This window comes from Tenrec ecaudatus, chromosome 18 (assembly GCF_050624435.1).
Source record: "Tenrec ecaudatus isolate mTenEca1 chromosome 18, mTenEca1.hap1, whole genome shotgun sequence".
NCBI classification, from domain to species: domain Eukaryota; kingdom Metazoa; phylum Chordata; class Mammalia; order Afrosoricida; family Tenrecidae; genus Tenrec; species Tenrec ecaudatus.
In genome coordinates, this window is record NC_134547.1 from 47,513,796 (window position 1) to 47,541,275 (window position 27,480).

Consider the following 27,480-nt stretch of genomic DNA (forward strand, 5'->3'; position numbering starts at 1 on the left):
GTGTGTCTCATCAAAATAGTTTTTTTAAAACATCAAACATTTTGAGTGGTAAGAAAAATATGGATCAGACGGTAGCCAAATAGCAGGGTCTCAGTTTAGCTGATGGGATACACCTTCCCCATACCCCTAGTGCTCTGTACAGAAGGCTGATAGAGCTCTGTTCCAGAGAGGAGACTGGCCTGCCTCAGGCTGGGCTAGCATATGGGTCTAGGGCCCGGGATTCTGGACTCCCGGCGCGGTTGCATGTCAGTCAATGCTGAACACAGCACCCTTATTTTAAACACACACAAGGAAAACCAAAGAGGAAATTAAGTCATTAACCTTTATTATAATTCATACATTTTATAGAAAAAAGGAGACATCAAAGAAGTCAGGGTCATTTGGGGAATAATCTCTCTTTGGACATGCTCCTCTAGACACATCCGGGCAGGGCTCTCCTGTCAGGCGCAGCAGCTGCACTTGTCCGATGCCCCTTTGCAGATGCAGCCCTGGGCACACTTGGCACAGCCCACAGGGCAGCAGGAGCAGCAGCCTAGGGAGAGAGGGCAGGGAAGGCTCAGGAGACATAGACAGGTATCCCCCTCCTGACCAGAGGTTGGCACCAGCTCTGCCCAGGGCAGCAAGGCACAAAGCACTAGAGGGCTTGCCATGTCCCCAGACACCTGGAAGGATGTTCCTGGTCAGGTGCCTTTAGGAATAGGCTGGCCTGTCCTGGTGAGGAAGGGACAGTGAGCTAAGTACAAGGCCGTCTGGCAGGGAGGGAAGACCAGTCCTGAGAACCATGCAGAGAGGGAGGGAAGTCCTCAGGATCAGAGAGGACTCATCCCAGATACAGCAGTGCCCAGCAGACCAGGGAATTCTAGGATGCCATTGTAGGGCAAGGCTGCTCCAGCAGGTCAGGGAACCCACATATCTATATGTTCATGTGCGTAAGGTGCTTCAGAACCCCAGAGAACTAAGATACTGAGGAGAATAGGTTCTGGATCCAGCCCTGCCTGTTTGGAGAACTCTGCATCTTGGTTCCCTCCTTCCAGAAGGAAAGGCTGAGCCCACAGCAGACCTCTGATTGTGACACAGGTGTCACAATTGGGAAGGGGCATGGCAGAGGCTGCTGAGTTCTGGGCCTTCCCTGCCCAGCCCTGCCCCACATCCCCAGGAAGCCCCTGTCACACACTCACTCTTCTTGCAGGACGTGCATCTGCAGTCTTTGCACCTGCAGGACTCAGAGCAGCCACAGGAGCCACCTGCCAGGAAGACAGTCAGACATGAGCAAAGGCTGGGGGGCAGCAGCTCCAGCACTCAGTCAGCAACCCCCTGCTCCTGTTCTCACTGCCTCAGCCCCAGAGCTCCTGCCACACTCAGGGAAGGGACTCAAGGTCTGGTCATCTCCTCTCTCCCCTTGGACGCTGGAGGGACATGCACACTCCTGCTTTACTTCACACGGAAGGACCCTATGTAAGTCCAGGAGTACGTCAGTCTAGATGGTGGCATAACATGTCCTGCACTCCAAAGAGGGATTGTCCCTCTCTGCCCCCCCAACCAGGCAGCTAGGAGGCTCCACAGAGGTCTGGTGGCCAATAAGCAGCCCAAGACCACATGGGTGGTGTCCTGCAGACAGGTTTGACCTCAGTGCTGTGTACTCCGGAAGTGGGATGATTGGAACTCCCTGGTTTGGCAGAGACGCAGAAGCTGGGTGAGCGGAGAGGACTTGACTCCAGAAGTGGAGTCAGAAGTCAAAGTGCTGCCTCCTCCAGCCCCCAGGACCCCGAGTCCACACCTGATGGAGGACAGCATGCTGAGCCCGGGAGCCAGGGTCCCTTCCTTACCAGTGACGCAGGAGCAGTTGGGGTCCATATCCAGCACGCAGAGGACAGGTCAGAAGGATGCTGAACAGCTGGAAGGCGTGATGGAGCCCAGAGCCCTGGAGTCATTTTATATGCAGACAGGCTGGTGCGGGTGCATAGGTCCCGCCGCCTTTGCGCCCTGCCCCCTGGGGGACCTTGCTCAGCCCGTGGACCGGGCGCACAGCTCCCTGCACGCGGTTCGCCCGGGCTCTGACCTCTGCCCCTTTGCACACGCTAGCCAGAAGGCCTGTGAGCCAGGCGCTGACCCTCCCCGCCCCGCCTGCCTCTCCCTCGGGTCTCCCGGGCTCTGGGGAGCAATTGCTGTGGGCGGGCAAAGAACTTGTCCTCTGGAGTCCTCTGTCTCCCAGCTCATCTGCCTGGAGGCGCCCCCACCCCTTCTCCAGGGTCCCCCTCAGAGGGTTCCTGTGTGCAACCCCAGCTTTGCGCTTGGTACCCAGATGGGGTGATAGTGGGGGATCTGTACAGGGTGTGTGCTGTGTGCAGAGGACTGGCTGACCCTTGACCCTCTGCACTGCAGCTCTCCCCCATCCCTACCTGGTGTCTGTCTGTCCCTTTCCCAGTACCCAGTTCAGAGCGCTGACTTGTGGTCATTCCATTCACCTTGTCAGAGGGTGTGATGTGCCCTTCAGAGGTCACTGCAGCCCAACCCAGTGCAGGCAGTGTGCCCAAGTGCCCTCTGTGCAAGTGGTTATTTTAGGTGATGGGCAGTCTGGGCAGGAAGGACAGGTGGGTGCTTCCCTCTCTGTCTCTGGACAATTGAGCAGCATCTCTGTTTGCTATGAGCCAGGTCCTGTTTTAATCATTTTGAGCTCTGTCAGCAAGCCCTAAGGAAGTAACTATTATTTATGAGCCTGAATTATGCGAGAGAAGCTAAGACAGAAAGCATGTAAGGAATTTCCCAACCGCACAGAGAGAGTGTGCTCCCACCATGGATTCCATCAGCCTCTCAAGGGAACCAGATGGCCAAGGGTCTGGTTGGTTTGGGTGTGTTCTAGGGTACAACCAAAAACAAACAAACAAACTCACTCCCATCAAGTTGTTTACAACTCTTGGTGCCTCTGTGGGACAAGGTGGAACTGTCCCTATGGGTTAAAGAACTGCAACTCTTTACTGAAGTAGAAAAGCTCCCCATTCTCCCAAGGAGAGTATGGTGGATAAGAACTGCTGGCCTTGTGGTAAGCCACCCAACAAATAACACCTGTACAACACCCGTACCATCATCGCTCTGTCTGGGGTGCAAAGGAAAAACAAAGCCAAACTCACTGCCACCGAGTCAATGTCTGACTTAGTGTGACCGTATAGGATAGTGTGGAGCTGCTCCTGTAAGTTTCAGAGACTGTACTGCTTAACAGGAGTAGAAAGCCCCGTCCCTCCCTCTGAGGAGCGGCTGCTGTTATCTAACTGGGACCTCTTTGGTCTGAGCTGAAAGCATAATCAGTCTGCCAGCAGGGTCCTTTAGCGTATAAAGGAGAACCCAAATCTCATATATGATTCAAGGAGAACCTTTATTAAGTTTTAAACAGAACAAAAACAAAGATGTATGATCTAAATGGAGACCCTTAGCATGAGGTCATAATGGTGTTCATAGGTGTTCTGAGATTCAGGGGCTGAAAGGGGCCATTGGAGGGCAAAAGAAAAACTGGTACAAGGGCTTGATTAGCAACAGAGCAACACATCACAGCTACAGGTGAGACTACGGAATGGGAACAGGATCAAGACTGGGACGGGCACCTTATGACACACTGAATAGTTTGCAGAATTAGTCCAAGACCTTGCGAGGCAGCCAGGGGACACATGACTCATGAGTATGCCACCCAAACATGGCACTCCATCAAGGACACACAGGTCTCTCAGAGATTGCAGCTCCCTGGGCTGGCTGCTTGCTGGTGAAGGTGATTCACTTTCAGAGGGACTCTGCCTGAGGGCAAGGCTGGCCACACCCCTGGTTAATTGTCAAAGGCTTCATTCACGCATTTGTTATTAGGGGCCTTGGCAATGGCTCCCACCTAGAGCCTCTGCAAATGAATATGGGGCTTTCACAGGTTCATACAGATCTTCCTCAAAAGCAGTACTCCGAATTTCTGTTCAAATACAATGTATGATGGGTTTAGATGCAGTAGCTTCTCAGTAGTACTACCATATACCCACTGCCATAGGGTCAATTCCAACGCCTGGTACCCTAAGTAGGGGTCTGCGGCTGTGAATATTTATGGGACAAGACAGTCTCATCTTCCTACCGCAAGGTGCCTGTTGGGTTTGAATCACACACCTTGCAGTTGGCTTTCCAAGAATTAGGGGGCAACACCCCCAGATTTCCTGTAAGAGGTCACAAATATAACCCCTGCAGCTGACAGTGAATCATATCCTCCCTGCCTGTCTCAGAGCAAGCTATGATGCAGGTTTCAGTGGATGGTTTGGGGGAGGGGGGATATGTGACCAGGCCTTTCTTCCAAAGAGCCTCTGTGGAAATTGACCCCCCACCTTTGATTACAGCTGAGAGCCCTACTGCAAGTCCCAACTGGGACCCATGAGAATAAGAGCAAGTCCCCCTTCAGGGTCTGGTGGACTCAAAGGGACAAAGTGCAGGCAGACCAAGCCTCCCTTAGCACTGTGTAACTGTAAGAGAAATGGGAAGTTAGATCCTCGGTTCTTTGCCCTCATTTCATGTGGAGACGGCCTATCACTAACACAGTCCTCTCCCGTGGGCACCCACAATTCTCAAAATGCCCCCCATGGACCCAGTTGGGGTGCACTGAGCCTCCGAAGATCTTTAGACAAGAAGAACCATGAAAGAAGAGACATTTTAAACCATCTTGCTTGGTGAGCAGGACCCAGCATGGAGTATCTAGGAATCACCGGGGGTAAAAGGCACAGAGAGGGCGGGGCGAGCAGGGGCAGGCAGTGGTCAGGGGTCAGCCTGGTCTCTGCACACGCATGTTGATCAACACTGCTGCCAGGTTTAGGGTGCAGGGAGCGAGGCTGGGGTTGCACGCGGGATCCCGGAAAGGGAGAGTTTGGGGAAGACCCGGTGGAGGGTCCAGGAATCCGCTCTGATCGCGGGAAGGGCTTCCCGGAACACTGGACACCGGGCGGTAGGCACCGTCACGGGACAGTGGGAAGCGGCCAACAGTCCTGGGACACCGAGTTCCGCTCGGCGCGCAGCGCTGCAGGAGCGCGTGCAAACGGGGGCGGAGTCCAGCGTGCCGGGCACAGCCAGCCTCTTGTGTCCCACCCGCTGCGCTCGGCCCGCGGGGCGGGTGCAGCGCGGGGCGGGGCGGGGCGGCGCGCGGAGGGGCGGGGCCTTTGCGCACGGGCCGGCCCCTCGGGTTCAAATGCAGAGGCGCTGGGGCTCCAGCAAGCCTTCCACCTTCCAGCATCCTTTCACACTTGACCTGGGACCGCCAGCCTCGCCTCCTCCAAATGGACCCCAACTGCTCCTGCGCCACCGGTAAGGACCCTGCACCCCTTCCCCGCCTGTGACAGGAACGCAGCCCAGGGCACGGGGCTGGCATCCTGTGGGCAGAGGGCGGGGCGAGCCTTCAGCCCCTGCCTGAGTGTGGCAGGAGCTCTGGGGCTGAGGCAGTGAGAACAGGAGCAGGGGGTTGCTGACTGAGTGCTGGAGCTGCTGCCCCCCAGCCTTTGCTCATGTCTGACTGTCTTCCTGGCAGGTGGCTCCTGTGGCTGCTCTGAGTCCTGCAGGTGCAAAGACTGCAGATGCACGTCCTGCAAGAAGAGTGAGTGTGTGACAGGGGCTTCCTGGGCATGTGGGGCAGGGCTGGGCAGGGAAGGCCCAGAACTCAGCAGCCTCTTCCCTGCCCCTTCCCAACACCTGAGTCACAATCAGAGCCAGCAGAACCTTAGGTGTGCTGTAGGCTCAACCTTTCCTTCTGGATGAAGGAAACGGAGATGCAGAGTTCCTCAGCCAGCCAGGACAAGATCCAGAAACAGAACCTATTGTCCTCATTCAGCTCTCTGGGGTTTCTTAGCTCTATGGGGTTCAGAACCACCTTATGCACATGAACATGTCGAAATGGGGGTTCCCTGACCTGCTGGAGCAGCCCTGCCCGACAGTGGCAGCCTAGAACTCCCTGGTCTGCCGGGCACTGCTGTATCTGGGATGACCCTCTCTGATCCTGAGGACTTCCCTCCCTCTCTGCATGGTTCTCAGGACTGGTCTTCCCTCCCTGCTAGACAGCCTTGTACTCTGCTCACTGTCCCTTCCTCACCAGGACAGGGCAGCCTCTTCCTCGAGGCACCTGACCAGGAACATCTTCCCAGGTGTCTGGGGACATGGCAGGCCCTCTAGTGCTCTCTGCCTTGCTGCCCTGGGCAGAGCTAGTGCCAGGCTTGCCGTCAGGAGAGTGTGCCTGTCTCCTGAGCCTTCCCTTCCCTCTCTCCCCAGGCTGCTGCTCCTGCTGCCCTGTGGGCTGTGCCAAGTGTGCCCAGGGCTGCATCTGCAAAGGGGCATCGGACAAGTGCAGCTGCTGCGCCTGACGGGAGAGCCCTGCCCGGATGTGACTAGAGCAGCATGTCCAAAGCCAGAGATTCTCCCTCAAATGACCTCACATCTTTGCTACCTCCTTTTGTGTATGAAATGTATGAATGATAATAAAGGTTGATGACTTATGTCAGGTTTGTTTTTCTTGGGGATAAACCAAAGGGGGTGCTGTGGTGAGGAGGCTGCGTGGGAGTCCTGACACTGGGGGCTCCATGCAAATACTATCCAGCACTGAGCAGTCCCCCAGCTAGGCACACCTGGCCAGACTTGATCTTCAGGAGGGAGAACACTGCCCCCTGTGGCGGTGATCATAACATGAAACGTCCGATGATTGTGCTTTCACCCCAGGTCAGGTTCCAAGCTAAACTCCTCTAATCAGATGCTATTTTAAGTCCCTTTTTGAGTGGAGAGGACTGGGCCAGTAACACACAGCTTGTTGCCCAGGCTGTAGGTGACAGGTAGATTGTCCTTCATGTCCCCTGCCTGTCCCACATTGTCATACTCTCCCCACCCTTACTTCCTGTTCAGGAGCAGATTTCTGGCAGTCTGGCTCAGATCACAGTGGACAGAGCACTGAGCTTTCATTCAGGTTCAGTGTGTCAGCTGTGTGACCTCTCTGGGCCTCAGCATGCCACCAGTCTCCCCAAGGTTAGAACTGCCCTCATGTCTCTGGGAGTGTCTGCCACCCAGTTATCAGGGGCAGGATGAAGTGCTCAGACCCTTCATGGTCAGGGAGCCAGGCCATCAGCCAGCTGTAGCCCAGCTACAAAGACTCCCCAGCCCTGTCTCCGTTCTGTGTCTCCCACAGACAGTGTCCACATGTATGAACCATCTGCCCCAGGAGGGTCTGCCTCCGAGAACAACCATATTCCCTCTGGTATAGAATCAGTACGGCTCCTCTTCCTCCAGGGCTCCAGCCCCAGTACTTGATGCCACATAGACAGGACATTCTGAAGTGGGTTGTGGGATTTGACAAGATCCTGTCCATCCAAATCCCTGTGTACAAAGTGACCATCAGGATAACTGTTGACTAAGGCCTAGCCAAGACTCAGGCAATGACCTCCCTTAGTCCTCACAGGGAAGTGTGGTCTTCATTGTATCAGGGAAGAAACGGAAGTTCAGCAAGGCTGAGGGACTTGTGTAGGTTGCACAGCAGGTAAGTGGGGAGATGGATTTTGAAACTGAGGTAGAGATGAGATCCTGTGGGTCCCTGAAATGCCCTCTGCACACAGACAGCTGTGGGAGGTGTGGCCCTGCCTAGGGACCACCTGACTCTACCTCCTCATGACTGGACCTCAAACAGCAATGCCCCCAACAGAGTCAGGGGTACAGTTACCCTCCTCACCAGACTCCCTGAGCTGTCCTCCTGCCTCCCCTGCTGGACCACTGAGCAGCCTACATGGCAGGCATACACACTCCTCTGATCCAGTTTCGTGGACCTTGCAAAGAGCAGGACAAGTGCTTCCAAATAACTAGCATTGAGCTGCGTTCACCTATCCATATGCTGGGTTAAGACAAATGGGCAGCTTTCAGCCTAATCTTAAAACAAACTTCGGAGGGAGAGGGCAGCAGGGAGGGAGGGGAAAAAAAAAAAGAGGACCTGATGCAAAGGGCTTAAATGGAAAGCAAATGCTTTGAGAATGATTGGGGCAGGGAATGTGCAGATGTGCTTTATACAATTGATGTATGTATATGTATGGATTGTGATAAGAGTTGTATGAGCCCCTAATAAAATGTAAAAAAAGAAAAGAGGAGAAAAAAAATGATTAGGGCAAAGAATGTACAGATGTGCTTTATACAATTGATGTATGTATATGTATAGACTGTGATAAGAGTTGTATGAGCCCCTAATAAATTGTTAAAAAAAAAAACTTCCAACAGAGAAGAGGGGGGTCTCCATGACGTTCCAGGGTCCTCCCTGCCCATCTCCCTCACCCCCACCAGAAGCCAAGGCACGTAGTTCTTTGTGGCAGTTTCATGAATGCTCCAGAGGGGCGGGGGATGCACCCTCCACAAACTCTCTGGCAGCCATGGCCCCCGTGCTGAAAAGCCATGGAGGTTTATAATGATTTCATTTATGGTTGAAGTTATTTGTTCCACCTACCATTGTTGAGATTTTACTGTCAATGTCAAAGCATGGATATGTATTTTATGTTGAACGTTTGTATCATAAGTTCTTAAACTTATTTGGCCTATGATATGCTTTTCAGGGAAAAGGGTTGCTCAACTTCCCCTCGGCAAAATTTCGCACTGTAGCTCATAAGCCAGGACAGTGTCTTCCTCTCACTGACATTGAGTCAGTTCTGACTCATGGCCACCCTGCAGGATGAGGTAAACTGCCCTGTGGGGTTCTGAGAGTGTAAGTCCTATGGGAGTACAGGAGCTGCCTGCTCCCTAGGATAGAGTGTGCCCATCTGCTCTTGTAGTCCCTGGATTCTCACACAGTCATCGGGTTCTGTATCATCCACTCTCCTTAGGAATTCATTTGGATTGGTTCACCAGGGTTAGGGTTAGGGCTGGGGTTAAGGCAGGAGGAGATTTAAGCTGGTCTTTCTGCACAGGGGACTGAGGAGCAACTGGACTGTGGGGAACCATGCAGGGGGGAGGGGATTCCATGCCCTCCTTTGACATCCCTGGAAGCTGAATGTCTGGTGAGAGAATAGCCATCACAGTGGGCGGCCATACCTGCTCCATCCTTCCACCATATGACACCGGGCTCTTCCCTCTCCACAGCTCAGATTGGGAGCATGGTTAGGAAGGGCTAACACTGGCATCCATGTCCCAGCGTCCAAGTCCCAGGTGTGTGGAACCCCAGTTGAGTCTCACACCAAGCCCAGTTGATGCAAATCCCCATGGTTCGTTAGTCACAAACAACAAAAAGAAACCAGAGCCAAATAGAGTCACCAACTTTTATTACCATCCTTCATATATATTGTAGAAATAAAAAGGAGGTAGTAAAGAGGTCAGAGTTATCTGAGGGAAAATCTCTTGCTTTAGACAGGCCACTCTATCACATCTGCTCTCCCATCAGGCGCAGCAGCTACACTTGTCTGATGCCCCTTTGCAGATACAGCCCTGGGCACACTTGGCACAACCCACAGGGCAGCAGGAGCAGCAGCCTGGGGAGAGAGGGCAGGAAAAGATTAGGTCACACAGGCACCTCTGTTTGCCAACAGTCCTGCTCAAAGAACAAGAGATCAGAGCATCAAAAGCATGCAGGTCAGTCACTGGGCCTGGGCAACTCTCAGAAAGGAGGTGCCAGAATCTAATGAAGGAGGGACAGTGAGCAGATTACATGAAACCCAGGGGGCAATGGCCAGTGAGCTGGAACTACACACCAGATGCCAAGTTCTCAAGATCAGAGAGCGAACTCCTACTGACAGAAGACATCAGCAGGACACTGGACACTGAACAGCTGCACAGAAAACACTGCAGCGCAGGTCAGAGAAACTGCACTGGGCGCAGAGACTGCGCAGGAGGGGCTTCCGTCCTCCATGGACCGGCTGATATGAAGGAGGCAGCACCTAGATGAGGTTCCTGCTGCAGCTTGGCCCTTCTCAGGTGAACTCTGCATCTCAGCTGCCTCCTTCTAGAAAGAAAGGCTGAGCCTCCACCGCACCTAAGGTCCTACAAGCTCTGAGTGTGACTCAGGGGTGCTAGGAGAGGGCAAAGCAGAAGCTGCTGAGTTCTGGGCCTTCCCTGCCCAGCCCTGCCCCACATCCCCAGGAAGCCCCTGTCACACACTCACTCTTCTTGCAGGACGTGCATCTGCAGTCTTTGCACTTGCAGGACTCAGAGCAGCCACAGGAGCCACCTGCCAGGAAGACAGTCAGACATGAGCAAAGGCTGGGGGGCAGCAGCTGCAGCACTCAGTCAGCAACCCCCTGCTTCTGTTCTCACTGCCTCAGCCCCAGAGCTCCTGTGACACTCAGGGGAGGGACTCAAGGTCTGGTCTTCTCTTTTCTCCCCTTGGATGGTGGCATCATGTGTCCTGAGCTCCAAAGAGGGATTGTCCCTGTCTGCCCCCCACCCCCCAACCAGGCAGCTAGGAGGCTCCACAGAGGTTTAGTTAGCAGCCAGTGAGCAGCCCTAGACCACGTGGGTAGTGTCCCGCAGACAGCTTTGAACCGCAGTGCTGTGGTCTCAGGTTGAGGGATGATTGGAATGCCCTGGCTTGGCATAGACACAGGCGCTGGGTGAGGGGAGAGGACTTGACTCCAGAAGTGGAGTCAGAAGTCAAAGCGCTGCTTTCCCCACCCCCCCCCCCCAGGACCCTGAGTCCACACCTGATGGAGGACAGCATGCTGAGCCCGGGAGCCAGGGTCCCTTTCTTACCAGTGGTGCAGGAGCAGTTGGGGTCCATTGTCCAGTGAGGAGTGGGCAGACTTCAGAAGGCAGGTAGTAAGGAAGATACACAGCAGGTGGAAGTCTTGCTGGATCCCAGAGCCTGCTTATCTGTTTATATGCAGACCAGCAGACTCGGGTGCAGAGGCCCCGCCCCCTTTGCGCCCCATCCCCTGGAGGACCTTGATCAGTGGGTGGACCAGGCACACAACTCCCTACACTAGGATCAGGGGCTCTGACCTCTGCCTCTTTTGCACACGCTCGCTCCAGGGAGAGGATGTGAGCCGGGCCGTGACCCACCCAGCTCGCACACCTCTCCCCCAGAATCCCGCTTAGAGAGTTCGCGTGTGCAACCCCAGCTTTGCGCTTGGTACCCTGATGGGGCAATAGTGGGGGATCTGTACAGGGTGTGTGCTGTGTGCAGAGGACTGGCTGACCCTTGACCCTCTGCACTGCAGCTCTCCTCTCAAACCTACCTGGTGTCTGTCTGTCCCTTTCCCAGTACCCAGTTGAGAGGGCTGGTTTGTGGTCATTCCATTCACCTTGTCAGAGGGTGTAATGTGCCCTTCAGAGGTCACTGCAGCCCAACCCAGTGCAGGTGTTGTGCCCAAGTGCCCTCTGTGCGAGTGGTTATTTTAGGTGATGGGCAGTCTGGGCAGGAAGGACAGGTGGGTGCTTCCCTCTCTGTCTCTGGACAATTGAGTAGCATCTCTGTTTGGTATGAGCCGGGTCCTCCTTAATCATTTCAAACCCTGTCAGCAACCCTGAAGGGGGAACTATCATTTATGAGCCTGAATTATGCGAGAGAAGCTAAGACAGAAGGCGTGTAAGGAATTTCCCAACCACTGAGGGTGAGTGTGTCCACTGGGTGCCTTCAATTAGCCTCTCAAGGGAACCAGAAGGCCAAGGATGGAGTGGGGGTGAGTGACATTCATTCTCTGGGTGAGTGTCTGGTGGGTTTGGATGTTGTAGTTTCTCAGTAGTACTAGACAGATACCCACTGCCATCAGTCAAGGCTGACTCAGGGACCCGACATGGGATCCTGAACTCAAATTTAGATGAGATTTCAAGAATCCACTAGATTCTAGTATGGGCAGAGAGCTGATGGGTTGAACCATATATGGAAGGTTAGCTGGTCAACAAATACCTGACAGCACCCTTGGGTTCCTACAGAAATGAACCAGTTGTCCTCTAAATGCCACTGAGTCCTGTCCCCCCTCTCCACACGGCTGCACCACCCACATTAGTGAATGTAATGTCCTCCATGGTTTCAGCGGATGGTTTGGGGGAGGGAGGGTATGTGACCAGGGCTGTCTTCCCGAGAGCCTCTGTGGAAATTGACCCCCACCCTTGATGACAGCTGAGAGCCCTACTGCTAGTCTCACCTGGGACCCAGGAGAATGAGAGCAATTCCCCCTTCAGGGTCTGGTGGATTCAAAGGGACAAAGTGCAGGCAGATCAAGCCCCCCTCAGCACTGTGTACCTGTCAGAGAAATGGGAAGTTAAATCTTTGCTGTCATTTCATATGGATACGGCCTATCCCTGACACAATCCTCTCCAATGGGCACCCACAATTCCAGATACGCCACATAGGACCCGGACAGGGGGGACACTCAGCCTCTGAAGATCTTTAGACAAGAACGATGAAATACTACACAATTCAAAGCATCCTGCCAGGGAGCAGGGCCCAGCATGGCATTTCTAGGAATCCAGTGGGGCAAAGCACAGAGAAGGGGCAGGGGCAGCCAGGTCTCTGCACGCGCCTGGGCACCGGGCTGATGACCATTTCCCCTGGGAAGGGTGCAGGGAGCAGGCTGGGGTTGCGCACGGGATCGCGGAGAGGGAGAGTGGGGGATGGCCCGGTGGAGGCACAGGGAAGCCGCGGGCATTCCGGGACCGGGTTGCGGAACACCGGGCAGCGCGCACGGTCAGGGGACGAGCGGGAAGAGGCGGACAGGCAGTGGGACACCGAGCTCCACTCGGCGCGCAGCCCCTCCCGCGAGCGGGCGCAGACGCGGGGGCGGTGCCCAGCGGGCCGCGTGCAGAGAGCCCCCGAGGTCCCCAGCGCTGCGCTCAGCCCGCGGGGCGGGTGCAGCGCGGGGCGGGGCGGCGCGCGGAGGGGCGGGGCCTTTGCGCACGGGCCGGCCCCTCGGGTTCAAATGCAGAGGCGCTGGGGCTCCAGCAAGCCTTCCACCTTCCAGCATCCTTTCACACTTGACCTGGGACCGCCAGCCTCGCCTCCTCCAAATGGACCCCAACTGCTCCTGCGCCACCGGTAAGGACCCTGCACCCCTTCCCCGCCTGTGACAGGAACGCAGCCCAGGGCACGGGGCTGGCATCCTGTGGGCAGAGGGCGGGGCGAGCCTTCAGCCCCTGCCTGAGTGTGGCAGGAGCTCTGGGGCTGAGGCAGTGAGAACAGGAGCAGGGGGCTGCTGACTGAGTGCTGGAGCTGCTGCCCCCCAGCCTTTGCTCATGTCCACTGTCTTCCTGGCAGGTGGCTCCTGTGGCTGCTCTGAGTCCTGCAGGTGCAAAGACTGCAGATGCACGTCCTGCAAGAAGAGTGAGTGTGTGACAGGGGCTTCCTGGGGATGTGGGGCAGGGCTGGGCAGGGAAGCCCCAGAACTCAGCAGCCTCTTCCCTGCCCCTTCCCAACACCTGAGTCACAATCAGAGCCAGCAGAACCTTAGGTGTGCTGTAGGCTCAACCTTTCCTTCTGGATGAAGGAAACGGCGATGCAGAGTTCTTCAGCCAGGCAGGACAAGATCCAGAACCAGAACCTATTCTCCTCATTGGGTTTCATAGCTCTATGGGGTTCTTAACTACCTTATGCACATGAATGTGTCCATATGTGGGAACTCCCTGGTCTGCCGAGCACTGCTGTATCTGGGATGGGGCCTCTCTGATCCTGAGGACTTCCCTCTCTCTCTGCATGGTTCTCAGGACAGGTCTTCCCTCTCTGCCAGACGGCCTTGTACTTAGCTCACTGTCCCTTCCTCACCAGGACAGGCCAGCTTCTTCCTAGAGGCACCTGACCAGGAACATCCTTCCAGGTGTCTGGGGACATGGCAAGCCTTCTAGAGCTCTGTGCCTTGCTGCCCTGGGCAGAGCTGGTCCCAGGCCTCTGGTCAGGAGGGGGATACCTGTCTATGTCTCCTGAGCCTTCCCTGCCCTCTCTCCCCAGGCTGCTGCTCCTGCTGCCCTGTGGGCTGTGCCAAGTGTGCCCAGGGCTGCATCTGCAAAGGGGCATCGGACAAGTGCAGCTGCTGCGTCTGATGGGGGAATTTCCTGCCCGGATGTAAATACTGACCTGTACAAAGCTGGAGTTATCCTTTCATAAATCCAACCCTGTGCTATTTGGTATATTTTGTGTTCTATAAAAAATTATGAATGACAATAAACACATTCAGAACATTCTGGTCTTGTTGTGGTTTGTTGTCTCGGGAGGATGATGTGCCTCTAATCCTACTTGGAGGAGATAAGGAGACAGGAAAGTGGGAAATTAGGTACAAGTGTCCTAGGATCTTGCCCGGCCTTGGCTCATGGGTGTTTCTCCTACCTCCTGAGGCCAAACCCCTGTGCTTGTTGAATATCTCAATCACAGTGGATGTTTATTCATCAACTGCCTACCAAAGCACCTCATCCACAGCCTGGCACCAAGTCACGTGGTGAGGGAAACGGACCTGGCACTTAGAGCCTGCTGGAAAGAGATTGCAGAAGAAGAATATGACTAGTAGGGACCCTTCTCCTGTGTCAACAGGGGCCATGGCTTGGGCTGAGGCACATTCTCCTCACCTCCCCGAGTCAGTGGTTCATAGCGCCCCTATAGGACAAGGTAGGACATGTGATTTTTCTGAGACTGTTTATGGGGGTAGAGACCCCTGTCTCTCCTGAGGAGCTGCTGGTGTTTCAAAATACTGACCCTGTACTCTCGGGTCTCCCAGCCCCCTAATCTGGTCTCGGAGAAGAGGTGGTGCCAGACTGGCGAGGGCCAAGGCTGGCAGCTGTCCTGGCATAGCCTCTCCCAGACCCAGGACTTGGGGTTAAGGTAAGGGTTTGTCCAGGCCTTGGGTGGTTGGTGCAGGCTTTTAGGAAGAGAAAGGCTCATGGATGGGCGGTGGGCTCGGAGGCTGGTGTGAGGCAGCTTACCATGAGCCTTCCCCAGAGGTGGACAGAGGGGCCTGACCATCTCAAGGAGCAGAACCGGGAGAAGAATGAGTCCTTTGGGCCCGGGGCCCCTGTGTGGGACACCTCTTAGACCCGGGAGACGAGAACCGCACCACTGCACAGCACAGGCATCCAGAGCGGAGGAGGAGCAGGATCAGCGAAACAGTAGGACCAGGGGACCCCTGTCACCGGAAATCCGAGTGACTTAGCCCGGAGGCTTCACGGTGAAATTAGGTGCCTCTCGGCACTCTTGGTGGCAGGCATATCAGAGCATTGGAATGTTGGCCCAAGCAGGGTAGGGGCCAGGCTGACTCAAGAATCCCAAGAATCCTGAGGATCACCCGGCTCCATGCCTCATAAGCCCCATACCCTTGACTCTGTGGCCATTGCACCCAGCAGAGCAGTCGATTGAGCCGTGGGACGCATAGCTGGTGTGTGAATCAGCTAAGATTAGGAAGAAGACGTAAGTTTGCTCCCATCTTTAAGGATTCCGTTATGGCCTGATGCAGTTGGGGCTCTCTCTCACTGTCAGAAACCCATACCATCATGCTTACAGGACCTCTGGGTGGGTTCGAAGTGCCAAACTCTCAGTCAGAAATTAAGCTTTATAGTGTTTCCAACACCAGGGCCTCCCCAAAACCGCTGTAAAATTTCTAGCTATCTGCCTGTTTACACGTCTATTTTTAAGCAGTTTTATTAGCATGCAGTTCGCAAGCCACACAATTCAATAGTTCGATCACATTGAGAATTGTAAAACCATCACCACAATGCATGTTAGAACATTAAAAACAAAACAAAAAAACCCTACTGGCCTTGCAGATCACCGCCCCTCACCCCCCCCAATGCATAACCTCAGTGCCGCCAAGGCTCCGAAGGCACTATGGTGTGGAGGAATTGAATATGTTCAGGAGACAAAGCCGGTGTATTCGAGGCACCGTGGCGTGGGTGGACCACCCTCATTCAAGTCTGATGACTCTCCATCTGGGTGCTCAGTGGAATCACTTGTGTTCTCCTGTGGGAGCTTATGCTCGGAGGAGCAGAGCCCATTCCCCAACTCGGAGTTCAAGGAGAGAAGTTTCATAAGCAGGGGCTTCACGGGGGAGTGAGACAGCAGCCCAGCTGTCTTCTGCAGTCCAGTTTGTGACCAGAACACACGATCCATGTGCGTTTATACTGGAGCGCACACTGTGGGGGCGTCGAGTGCTTTTTTATGATCAGATAAAAAAATACAAGTCTCATTAGTGACATACAAGCAACTTCATTCCGGGTTTACTGCGCCTCCAGGCAGAGCCTTCTTGCCAGTCCACACCGCACCGCAGAGGCCGGCAGGAGGGACAGGCCAAGGGCTATACTGGTAGCGCTTTCATGGTGACTCTTGGAAAGGCTGAGAAAGTATCGAGAAGGACTCCACGCCCATCGTGATTTCTTAAATCTGAGATGAGCCCCGCACTTGTATTTTCTGTCCGTACCAAGGTCGTAAGCCAGGGCCCTAGGAACCCATGGAATCCTTTGATGGAGTGAAGCTAGCCTCTGGGTCACATCCAGGAAATATTCCCCGGAGCTGGACACAGAAGTAACTCCCCCAAGCGGTGGCAGCCTGCCCTGGTGCCCGCCCCACCCCCAGGGACTCAGGGGTAGCCAGTTCCTGGCTTTGAGGGCGAGGCGGGCAGGTCTCATCATGCAGCACACGGCCTGTGTTCTTGCAGAAACCTGGCCTCAGGCTGAGAGGACGCCCAGCCCGATTGGGGACTCCTTGCGGGGGGGTGGATGAGCTGCCTTCAGAGCTGCTGTTTGGGGCCTGGAGCTTGTTGGGGGAGGGGGGGGTGAGCGCTGCCCTGCTTGTTTCCTGCACGGTCTGGGTGCCAAGGGGTCTGAGTCCCAAATGTCCCCAGCCAGTGTTCCTTCCCAGCTCTCGGACGAATCACAGCTGTGAAACCTCTTGGGGAAGCGTAGCTGGTGTGTCCACAGGGCCTGACGCGAGCAGCTGCGTTCATCTCCAGCTGTTTGGTTTGCAAGTCCTCTGTGATGCGGTGTTCTTGCTTCGTCTGCCACCCCGAGCCCCGTCTCCCCGAGCCGTGGGCAGGACGAGAGCCTCACTGTGTGTTGGGCAGACTGAGTTGTCACGGGTTTTCACATTTTTACCTAAAACGTCTGTGTACTTTCAGATGTTTCAGGGCCAAGTGCACCCCTGTGATGACCCAGCCTGTGGAGCCCATCAGCTGGGGACCAGCCTGCCTGGCTAGCACCCTGTTCCATGCCTTGGGCCAAGTGTGTGACGTCTCCACCCCAGACTTCTCATCTACAGTGGGGGCAGTCATGCCCAGTGTCTGCCCAAATCATCCTGCTCAGAGGTCAGACGTAGTGTACATAGCATATACAGGCCGTGCATTCGGGGTTACTTCTCTGTGGGCCAGGCACGGTCGGTGATCCGTAAGTGCTCTCTGCTTCATTCAGTGAGCATTTATCTATCAGCCCTCACCGTAGGTAACCAGCACGCATCTCTCGGTCTGTCATGCAGTGCTGACCTGATGGTAGAAAATATGCCACGGGTATTTGAAATGCCAGCAGGGGCACTCCTGGTTGGCAGGTTTCAGTGACTCTTCCAGGCTAAGACAGACTCAGAACAAAGGCCTGGTGATCTACTTCTAAAAAGTAGCCAATGCAAACCGTATGCATACAGCAGAATGTGGCCCCACGTATAGATCAGTATATTGCACTAATAGCGCCAATCCACGTAATATTGACTGGTTAAACTCGGGCCTCAACATGCAGGACGTGTGGGTCGAGTTTGGTCTGGCTGGTCATCACTCTCCCCTAAGACATAGGGAGGCCTTTCGGAACAAAATGGATACAGAACAGCTTCATGCTCTTCTCTCTCGCCTTTCATAACTGTTTGACGTTGGAAAGGATTCCACTTGGAAGCATTCTCCTCCAGGGTAGTGGAGCTGTTTTTCCTCATCCAAGCACACACCGTACATCACCCCTCAACCTTGCCCTTCTTCAAATATACCGTATAGACTTGAGTATAAGCCGACCCAAATATCAGCCGAGGCACCTAATCTTACCAGAAAAAATGGCATTTAAAAATGTGCTGGAAAAACTCGGCTTCTCCACGAGTATCCACAGTAAATCGGTAAAGAAAGCTTTTAGTCTCACACCTAGACTATGCCTGGAGAGCTGGCTGGTCACCCACACACTCCTCCGGGACAGGAGCAGTCTCCCTAGTTCGCTGTTCCGAGCAGGGACAGTGTGCGGTACGGCTGCATCAGGTAACCCTGTGCACAGGGGAGACGGCGGCGTGGGCTCGTAGACAGCAGTCACACGGAAATCTAAAGAACTTCTCTGTCGGAGTCCCTATCTTTAAGGACAGAGGTTATGCAATCCTCTGAGTCCATCCCGAGCTATTCTGCTGTGCTTTCCTCCCTCCGTTTCGTAGAGCTGAGCAGTCCTGGCACTGAAGGGTCATCTGGATTGGGATTAAAACACAGCAGAGAACAGATGGACAAGAGGACTTTCGAAAGATGTAATGCCGGAGACCACTGTGACCGTAGAATATCGAGACAAACGATGCCATGACTGTTACCATTTGGATGGTAGATGCTGGTGGTAAATGCACCTTTGGTGGTTTGAGGGGGTGACCTGCCGGGCACTGAATTGTCCAGAGAATTACTCCACCCTTATTGGACTTGCCAATGGAACACATCCTCTCCCACAGGACCTGCTGAGCACTGTGCTGGGGGGTCCCGTGCCCAGCCGTTCAATTCCTTGTGGATTCTCTTCAGAGCCATTGTGGGAGGTGCCGCAGCTGCCTCCTCCTTGCCTGACAGTAATATCAGCACATCACTGTGAATTGACCTATGAGCAACAGCAGTGGGTTCACCATGCCAGTGGTCATCAAGACGGCACAGGACAGGGCGACAGTGGCCCTGATTTGGGATCTTTGAGGTCACCAGCAGCACCCCCAGACTCTCCTGTGGAATTTTCCCTTAGAGCAGTAGGCGCCCCATCAGGAAACCCATAGACAAACGAGGAAGAGGTTCATACAGGGATCATTTGCAAAGCAGTAGAGAAAGTTAAGGAGTCGCCCCAATGAGTATGCAATTATGCACTCAGCTACTCATGGGAGGTTGGTCATTTGACTCCACCCAGAGGCACCTCAGAAGAAAGACCTGGCAGGCTTGTTTGGGAAGGTCCCCACCACTGAAAACCCTCAGGGGCCGGCTCTCCTCTGAAGCGTGTGGCCACCGTGAATCTGAACCAACTCAAGAGCTTCTGGTGAGTTGAAGGGAAACCCTTGAGAGAGGGGAACAATCCACAGGTCTGCAGCACGGGGGGGTGGGGGTGGGAGTGGGGGGTGCACTCCCAGCCTTGGCCTGAAGTGGGGAGAGCCATCACTGGCCTGTGGAAATAACTTGGTTGTAGACCGCACTCCAACAGGAGCCATGGCCTCTACTAGGGGGCAAAGTCAGCCCAGGGAATACATCTGTGACCCCCATGCGCCCCCACACTCACCTCCTGACAGTGCTCCCAATGGTGGAAGCCAACCAGATGCCACCCTCCACACAGCCACACCTTCTACACCCCCATCCCCACCCCCACCGGGCTGAGGGCAGAGAGGGGGAAAGACAGAGCGGTTTGGAAATGCTCGGCACACCGGCAAATAGGGTGTGCCCTCGTTGGAGACAGAGTGTGAGGGAGGCAGGGAAGGGGCAGGATGGCGCATTTCCCAGGTGGGCTCAGAACCAGCCCGTTTCTGGAAGCCCTGTACTGGGGGAAGGGAGTCTCTGTGGGGCCTTGGACCGCCTGCCTGTAGGTGTGGCCAGGCAAGTCTGCTCAGAGCTCCGGGAGGGGAGAAGGGGTCTGAGTCAGACTCTGCCTCTCTGGGACGTATCTGATGCTGCCTGCGGCATCATGATTCCCAGCTTCCAGGGTGGTACCTTGAAAGGCCACCCACGGCTAGCTCAAGGCCACACCTTCCTTTTACCCTGGGCAGCTAAGCGGAAGATGTGAAATCAAGGAGGTTGGTGGCCCAGGGCCCGCCCTGGCCCAGACTCTGATCCGACCCTTTCCCTCTTCCAGGGAGTATAGCTAGAGGGATTATTATATATATACATTTAAAGGCAGCCCTCATGAAGAGATCCTGGAGATGGGAGCACTATAGCAAAGTGTGATGAAGAAATTAAATGGTGTTCCGCTAGCAGAAAGAATATCATCCGAGGTCCTAAAGGCTGAGCTTAAACCAGGCAGTCATCTAAGTGCGCTGGCAGCTAGGTCCACAGGGCACACCAGCCTGTGTGATCCAAGGATTGTAAATAGTAAAATCCAAGATTAGAGGAGGAACCTGTGTTTGAATTTAAGTTTTAAGCGCCCAGTCTGCAGCAGCTAGGTGTAGTCCGTCGGGTGACGGCGGAAGCTCGACCTCCCCACATGAATGAAGCCTCCAAAGAATCCCCTGACCACTGATGAGGGTTGTGAACAGTCTGCTAACAGAAGGAGCACACTGGAAATTGGATTTATACAGATGTATTCAGGTTAACATTTACCACCTTTCTATTTGTTCTCCCTTTGGATCCATTTTAAATTTGTTCCAAGTTTTATTATTTTCTGCTTTCTTTTGAATTGAAGTTTTTCTGCGTTTTGTCATTGTTGAGTTTTTCGTTTGGTTTGTATGCTTTTTCTTTACATGAAATCCAGGATAGGTAAATCTATAGAGACAGTAACTGGTTAATAGCTAATGGTTAATGGTTCCTTAGGGTTATGGCAGGGGATGTTGGGGGGAAAATGGGGAGCTAAAAAATAATTAATACAAGAATAAAGAAGTTGCCCTACAGTCGGTTGTGCACAACTCAATGTGATACATTTAAATGATTGAATTATATAGTATGTGAATGAAATGTCGATAGAATTGTTAAATGTTTAAAAGGTGGGCAGGGTGTGTAACATAAAGCTTTTAGGGATGTGCATGGAGGGCTGCGGAGTGCCTCTGCCTGTGCTGGCAGATGGGGTGGTTCATGGATTCTACAGCAAGGAGGTGGAGGCCGCCCTCAAGGCTGCTCCTGCCCACGTCTGCGGTCTGCTCTCCCAGCCCACTCTCTTGTTGGAGAGACCAGGTGTGTTAGACTGGGTTGGGGTGACTGGAGACAAATCCAGGGACATTCATAGATGTATAAGAAAGAGCTTTATATCAACGAGTAATTGTATATTAAGTCCATAAGTCCGATATGATATTAGCCCCTAAGTCTGATACTAGTCCATAAATCACTCTTCAGACTCACGCAGTCACATGCAATGATGCTGAATACAGGAAGATCACAGGCCAGTGGGTGCAAAGTCTTGTGGATCTGATGGTGGTGGACACATCTCCAGGGCTCTGGCTGCCGTCAGCATGGCTCCATGAGGCTTGTCAACAGCAAGGTGAAGCAGAGAGAGAGAGAGCGTGGCCCACCTCCAGGGAGGAAAGAGTGTAAGTTCCCAGGATCCTCATGAGAAGGCCATGCCCACCAAGAGGCATCATCAGGCAGTGACCTGATTGATAGGCTCAACTCCACCCCTTCACTACATTTATCAAATTGCCATGAAATTATATAACTACCACACCAGGAAAGGGGCAGGAGAATGTCCCAATCCCTCTGTCTTCCAGTGAATGACAAAGGAATTACTGCTTGCAGTCAAGGAGTTCTTGCTTTGGTGGGAAGATATTGGTGGAGTAGGGGAGCGTCCTCCTTGGCAACGCAGGACCACTTACCATGTCCAAGACTCTGAGAACAACCAGCTAGCACTGGGCACCGATCACACACACACACACACACACACACACACACACACACACACACACACACACTGCTTGCCTGGGCCTGTGAGGCACGTCAGGTGGAAGAGGTATTCTCTGGGCTGGCAGGTGCTTCCTGCCCTGGGGACCTGTTACTCACAGGCCTGGGAAACTCTCTCTTTCCTGGCAGGAATTTGAAGGTTGTATCTGTCAGAAGTGACTGTTTCCTGAGCGATGAACAAGAAATGCCATGTCATTGTATTTGATCCAATCACAACTCCAGATACTTCTCTGGACATCGTATTGACGTCCTTGTTACGTTTATCATCCAAACCCCAACTCACTGCCATCAAGTCACGGTTGACTCACAGCAACCCCCTAGGACAGGGTAGAACTGCCTCTGTGAGTTTCCGACACTGTGACTGGTCAACAGCAGTAGCAAGCCCCATCTTCCTCCTGAGGAGGGGCTGGTGGTTTTGAACTGCTGGTCTTGCGGATCAAAGCCCAAGGCATAACCACTAAGCCACCAGGGCTCCACGTTTACCAACAGAAGCTTCTCATTCAAGAATTGCAACATCTAAACCCATCTGTAGTCGGATTATTTGCTTCACTAAGAGCACTATGGCAACTCTAAAATATGCTATGGGGGGATTTTCTTATCTCGGAATTCTTCTAAGAGTTCTTGAAATTCAATGAAAGAACAGCTGAGTTGGGAGAAGGTTTACAGAGCCTTTCATCGGCTTCCCATTCATCCGCTGATCCAATGTGGCACCTAGTGCTAATTGACTTCGAATGCCCTCAGCCGGCCCCCAGGAGAGCCATCTTTCATCAGTATGAGAAAGAGATGTCAGACTCGAGTTTGTTACATGTAACCCATGGGTTGGCCTGTAGAACCTGATTGCTCTTATCTACAGATAACCTCCAGGCACAGGGAATAGCGGGATGAATGGACGATTCATCTTGCATGATGGATCGCACCATCAGGACTGCTCCTCACTGGAGGCCTATTGCAGGGAGCACGTTTTCAGCCCAGAGAACCTGTATTTGAACACATTTCTATCTCAGAACAATGGCTATCTCTCTTACAATAGGGCTAGTTTTCCATGCCCGTGGTTGTGGGTGTAGAAATAAGGTTAAATACACTGTACCAAGTCCTCAGTTTACCACAAATAGATATCAAAACGTCAGGGATGTTATCAGGTAAAACACATAGTCATCTTTTCGTTCCCTCAGTCCTACACAGTTGATGTATTTCTATATGGTCTGGATTCACTGCAGTCTGTGAACCCAGTAGTTGCCTACCCTAGAGTTCTGGAAATCTTGATTCAGTCTAATACTATTCATGTTCAAAATAGCACAGTCCCTCTCCTAAGTCCAATGGAATGCATCTTTTTGTTAAGCATCTTCAGCAAGTCACCTAATGGGTCCGGCTGAGCAGAAAATGATGCGTGGCTAATTCACTTCCAAGCTGCCCACTGAAGCCTTAGCCTCTCTCCAACGGCACACCCTCCTGTGTCCACCAAAGGCCACACGTCACCCCCACTTCACTCACACATGCCAGTCCCCCTGGTGCTCTCCCACCCCTAGCTACAGTCCACCCCCCAGGGAGTATTTGTATTTGTACCACCACTGGTCCTGAAGGGATCATCCGCCCTGGATTCCCCGTGCTTCCAGTTCCCATCTGTACCAGTCTACATCCTCTGGTCTAGCCAGACTTGCAAGGGAGAATTCGGATCATGATGGGGTGAGGGGAGCATTTAGGAACTAGAGGAAAGTTGTGTTTCATTGCTACACTGCACCCTGACTGGCTCGTCTTCTCCCTGTGACCCTTCCTTAAGGGATGTCCAATTGCCTACAGATGGGCTTTGGGTCTCCACTCCGCACTCCTTGTCATTCACAATGATATAATTTTTGTTCTGATGATTCCTGATACCTGATCCCTTTCACACCTCGTGATTGCACAGGTTGGTGTGCTTCTTCCATGTGGACTTTGTTGCTTCTGCGCTAGATGGCTGCTTGTTTACCTTCAAGCCTTTAAGATCCCAGAGGCTTTATCTTTTGATAGCCGGCCACCATCAGCTTTCTTCACCACATTTGCTTATGCACCTGCTTTGTCTTCAGCGATTGTGTGGGGAAGGTGAGCATCATGGAATGCCAGTTAAATAGAGCATGCCTTAAGGTGAGCACATGGTTGATTCTATCTCCCTGTAGACACAGACAGCCTTTTGCTCTCTTCCCTCCATGTCACCCAGCCCCCCTCATACCTTCCCCCAGTGCAGGTATTAGCTTTCCTCACCTGTGAGCTCAGCAACCTTAATGTCAATACCACCCACCTTGTGATGCGTGTAACTGCTGAATATGCATGTCTTAAGGCTACCTATTAATGTCCCAAGACAGTAAAGTGTCGCTCTCTCACTCTTCCCAGTTTCACTTGGACCACCAAGAGCAGCTGAGGTGGGCATGCTACCATAAAATGTGTCTGGCTCCTTTATTTTACTCTCTCTCCTGTCTTTCCTATCTATCCTCTATGACTTTACTATCATCTTTATATGTTGTCGCCATACAATTGTGCCCTCTGGCCCTTCGGTTATTGGAGGCTGGTTTCCTCTTGACAGCTACTGGCTGAGGAGAGGTATTGCTGTGGACCAATGAATGTGTATCCTTACTATTTCCTGATCCAGATTTGTGGTAACCCTGAAAAACCTAAACAATTTAATTAGAAGTAACATACATCCCATGCAATTCATCCATTTAAAGTATACAATTCAGTGGCTTTGGGTACGTTTACAGAATTGTTCATCACAATCAATTTTAGAATGCTTTCTTTTAAAATGTTGTGTCTTACACTGTCCATTGTCTCCCTTCACCCACACTTCTGTTATTCATCCCCCTGCGGGGGGGTGGGTGCTATATATCCAACCGGGTGATGGGTCTCCCTTTCTCCCCCTTCCCCACCATCCCTGTTCCTACCACCCGCCTCTCTTCATGATATCGCTACTCCCATCACTGTTCCTGAGGAGTTTACCTGTCCTGAAATTCCATGTGTCAAGAGCCCTTATCTGTACCGATGTGGGTACTTTGGTCTTGCCAGATTTGTAAGGTAGAACTGGGTCATGGTAGTGGGGGGAGGAAGTATTCAGGAACTAGAGGTTGATGTATGTTTCGTCGGTGCTATACTATATCCTGGTTGACTCATCCCTTCCTTATAACACTTCTGTGGGGGGATATCCAACTGTCTACAGATGGATTTAAGAACATTTTCATCACCTCAAAAAGAAACTCTGTAAGCTTCCCCCTGCCCAACATTTTATTTATTTATATTTAATAAATCATTTTATTGGGGGGTTCTTACAGTTCTTATAACAATCCATATATCAAAAAATAAATTAAAATAAACAATCCATACATCAATTGTATCAAGCATATTTGTATATATGTTGCCATCATCATTTTCCAAACCTTTTTTTTCTACTTGAGCCCTTGGTATAAGCTCATTTTTTCCCCTTCCTCACCCAACCTCCCACCCTCGTGAATACTTGATAATTTATAAATTATTTTTATTTTCCTATCTTATACCATTCACTGTCTCTCTTCAGCCATATTTCTGTTGTTCATCCCCCCTGGGGGTGTGTTATATATTGATCATTGCGATCGGTTTCTCCTTTCTTCCCCTTCTCCCCCAACCTTCCCCCTACCCTCATGGTATTGCTACTCCCATGACTCTGTCTTTGATTCCGTGTGTTGAGAGCTGTTATGTGTACCAATGTACCTGCTCCAGTCTAGCTGGATTTGTAAGGTAGAATTGGGGTCATGATAGTGGGGGGGCATTAAAGAACTAGAGCAAAGTTACATGTTTCATCCGTGCTGTAGTGCACCCTGGTTGACTCATGCGCCTTCTTGTTGCTAGGTTCCATGTAGTTGGTTCTGACTCACGGTGACCCAGCCTGGGTACAACAGAACACAACACTGCTTGGTCTCATACCATCCCAACAGTCATTGCTGTCTGACTGCTCTTCTAGCCCTCACCAACCCTCCGTCTCTGTGCGCTGTCTTGGCCTGGATACTGCATGTGAATGGAATCATCTCATGTGCGACCATTTGGGATCGCCTGTGCCCTCAGCACGGTGCTCTCCAAGTCCATTCCCCTCTGGCTTTCTTACTCCAGGTCTTTAGACATTTGCTTCTCAAGCTGGCCTTCGGAATCTTCTGTTGAGCTCTTTTACTCGGTCATTTCTTCCACTTGCCTTAGCTACTCTATCAAGAATATTCCACACGAGGAAAGCAAAAGATCATCTAAAAGCCAGGAAAGAGAGGGATGACCAAAACTACTGATGCAAGAGACTGAAACTTGAGGGCCTCTTACCTCCTGAAAGTGAAGAGGTCTTGAAGCACTTACTGAGGAAGATCGAAGATTGCAGCCTTCAGTACGATTATCAGTCAACTAAAACAAGCAAAAACCTCACGACCGAACCAATAGACAACGTCATGGCAAACGGAGGAAAGGCTGAAGTTCCCAAGGATTTCATGTTCCTTGGATCCATAATCAACAGTCATGGAAGAAATCAATCAAGTGATGTATCTTATCACCCCTGTTTGCTGTGAAAATCTCTTTCAGGTGTCAGAGACAAAGATGTGTCTTTTCGGGACCAAGGGGTGCCTGACTCAAGCCAGGACATTTTCAGTCCCTTCACAGGGGCATGGAAGCCGGACAGTGAATGAGGAGTCCAGAAGAAGATCCGATGGAAGGAAGGGTCGACCGTGGGCTGCCGGAAGGATGGACAGATCTGTACCAGAGGAGTTAGAGGCAGAATGCTCCTTAGAAACCCCGATGGTGAGACTTCGTCTCAGGAACCGGGGACCTGTTACCAAGAAAGGCCAGCACGAAGAAGGCCCTCCTTTGTGGTCACGTTGCGGGTCGGTGACCCAGAGGCAGACCCTCACTAGTGAGCTCAGGTGGAATCGCGCAGTGAGGGTGACACGAGAGCAGGGAGGCCGTGTTCCGGGTACCCAGGCAGGTCCCGCTGAGTCAGCGTCGGATCTGCCTCCACAGCACCTCTCACCCACCAGGACCGTCACGAAGGAAGTCGATTGCCACAGGTTTCTGCAGCAGAGCGGCCCGGGGTTCCACCGGCTGACCCTTTCCGCTCGCAGCAGGTGCTTAACCGCTGTGCCACCAAGGCTTCATCCTCTCTCCTTTTCCATCCTTTAAAACCTCTTACCAAGTTTCCTGGTTTCCCCTGAAGAAAACTGAGAGTGTGACTCGCTGGGTTTCTTCCTGTGTACTTGGTAGATGCTAGAGTACTACTGTTGAGAACGGACTCTTTTACTATATTTTGTAGTTGTTTGCTCTGGCGTACTGACTCTTACTGACCTTTGTACAGACACAATCATTTTCTTAGGTGCTCTTATTGCTTCTAGTCAGTTAACGGAATGCTTTTGGAACATCCATGTAAACAATCAGGCTACCTTTGAACGAGGACACTTAGATGCCCCTTTTGTCCTCCTTCTGCTGGCTGCCACCTCCAGGACCTACGCCGAGTGGAAGAGGTGGCAAACGGCATTCCTATCGGTTTTGATGTGACAGGGGATTCTGCCAACTCTTCTAGATCTGACCCGCTGGGGGTCTGTAGGCGTTACCCAGCATGCCAGTCACTGGCTCATTGTCCATTTGCCCAAAGTCTACCCTTCTTTTCCTGCCCGGTGATTATCAGGGTGTTGGGGTCTTCTTGGCCTGCCAGAGTGAGGCATCACAGTGTCAAGGTTCTAATCTAGATGTACTCTCCCAGGAACCGCACCCGACAACCACAAATGCTCACGGAAAATGCCGGATGTCCTCTGAG

At 52.7% G+C, this 27,480-nt stretch overlaps 3 protein-coding genes across 3 annotated transcripts; 2 read left to right on the forward strand and 1 right to left on the reverse strand.

The window, feature by feature from the left end:
• The first annotated feature begins 5,176 nt into the window (after positions 1 to 5,176).
• LOC142432203 (metallothionein-2A-like) lies at positions 5,177 to 6,482 on the forward strand. Its single transcript, XM_075537323.1, has 3 exons — positions 5,177 to 5,313; positions 5,534 to 5,599; positions 6,268 to 6,482. Exons 1-3 carry the CDS (start codon positions 5,286 to 5,288, stop codon positions 6,357 to 6,359), a joined length of 186 nt encoding a protein of 61 aa, XP_075393438.1. The 5' UTR covers positions 5,177 to 5,285; the 3' UTR covers positions 6,360 to 6,482.
• A 2,908-nt stretch (positions 6,483 to 9,390) lies between these two features.
• Positions 9,391 to 10,726, reverse strand: LOC142432243 (metallothionein-2A-like). The gene is made up of 3 exons (XM_075537365.1): positions 10,699 to 10,726; positions 10,112 to 10,177; positions 9,391 to 9,482 (listed from the first exon to the last, which is right to left on the reverse strand). The coding sequence occupies exons 1-3, from the start codon at positions 10,724 to 10,726 to the stop codon at positions 9,391 to 9,393; spliced, it is 186 nt and encodes a 61-aa protein (XP_075393480.1).
• A 2,119-nt stretch (positions 10,727 to 12,845) lies between these two features.
• LOC142431856 (metallothionein-2A-like) lies at positions 12,846 to 14,118 on the forward strand. Its single transcript, XM_075536829.1, has 3 exons — positions 12,846 to 12,982; positions 13,202 to 13,267; positions 13,889 to 14,118. The coding sequence occupies exons 1-3, from the start codon at positions 12,955 to 12,957 to the stop codon at positions 13,978 to 13,980; spliced, it is 186 nt and encodes a 61-aa protein (XP_075392944.1). The 5' UTR covers positions 12,846 to 12,954; the 3' UTR covers positions 13,981 to 14,118.
• Positions 14,119 to 27,480: the final 13,362 nt, after the last annotated feature.

Excerpts from the sequence above, each read along its gene's own strand:
- LOC142432203 (XM_075537323.1), top strand. The coding sequence starts at position 5,286 with ATGGACCCCAACTGCTCCTGCGCCACCG. Across the intron at positions 5,314-5,533 it reads CAACTGCTCCTGCGCCACCG|GTGGCTCCTGTGGCTGCTCT; the intron begins GTAAGGACCCTG and ends TCTTCCTGGCAG. Across the intron at positions 5,600-6,267 it reads ATGCACGTCCTGCAAGAAGA|GCTGCTGCTCCTGCTGCCCT; the intron begins GTGAGTGTGTGA and ends CTCTCTCCCCAG.
- LOC142431856 (XM_075536829.1), top strand. The coding sequence starts at position 12,955 with ATGGACCCCAACTGCTCCTGCGCCACCG. Across the intron at positions 12,983-13,201 it reads CAACTGCTCCTGCGCCACCG|GTGGCTCCTGTGGCTGCTCT; the intron begins GTAAGGACCCTG and ends TCTTCCTGGCAG. Across the intron at positions 13,268-13,888 it reads ATGCACGTCCTGCAAGAAGA|GCTGCTGCTCCTGCTGCCCT; the intron begins GTGAGTGTGTGA and ends CTCTCTCCCCAG.
- LOC142432243 (XM_075537365.1), bottom strand. The coding sequence starts at position 10,726 with ATGGACCCCAACTGCTCCTGCACCACTG. Across the intron at positions 10,178-10,698 it reads CAACTGCTCCTGCACCACTG|GTGGCTCCTGTGGCTGCTCT; the intron begins GTAAGAAAGGGA and ends TCTTCCTGGCAG. Across the intron at positions 9,483-10,111 it reads ATGCACGTCCTGCAAGAAGA|GCTGCTGCTCCTGCTGCCCT; the intron begins GTGAGTGTGTGA and ends CTCTCTCCCCAG.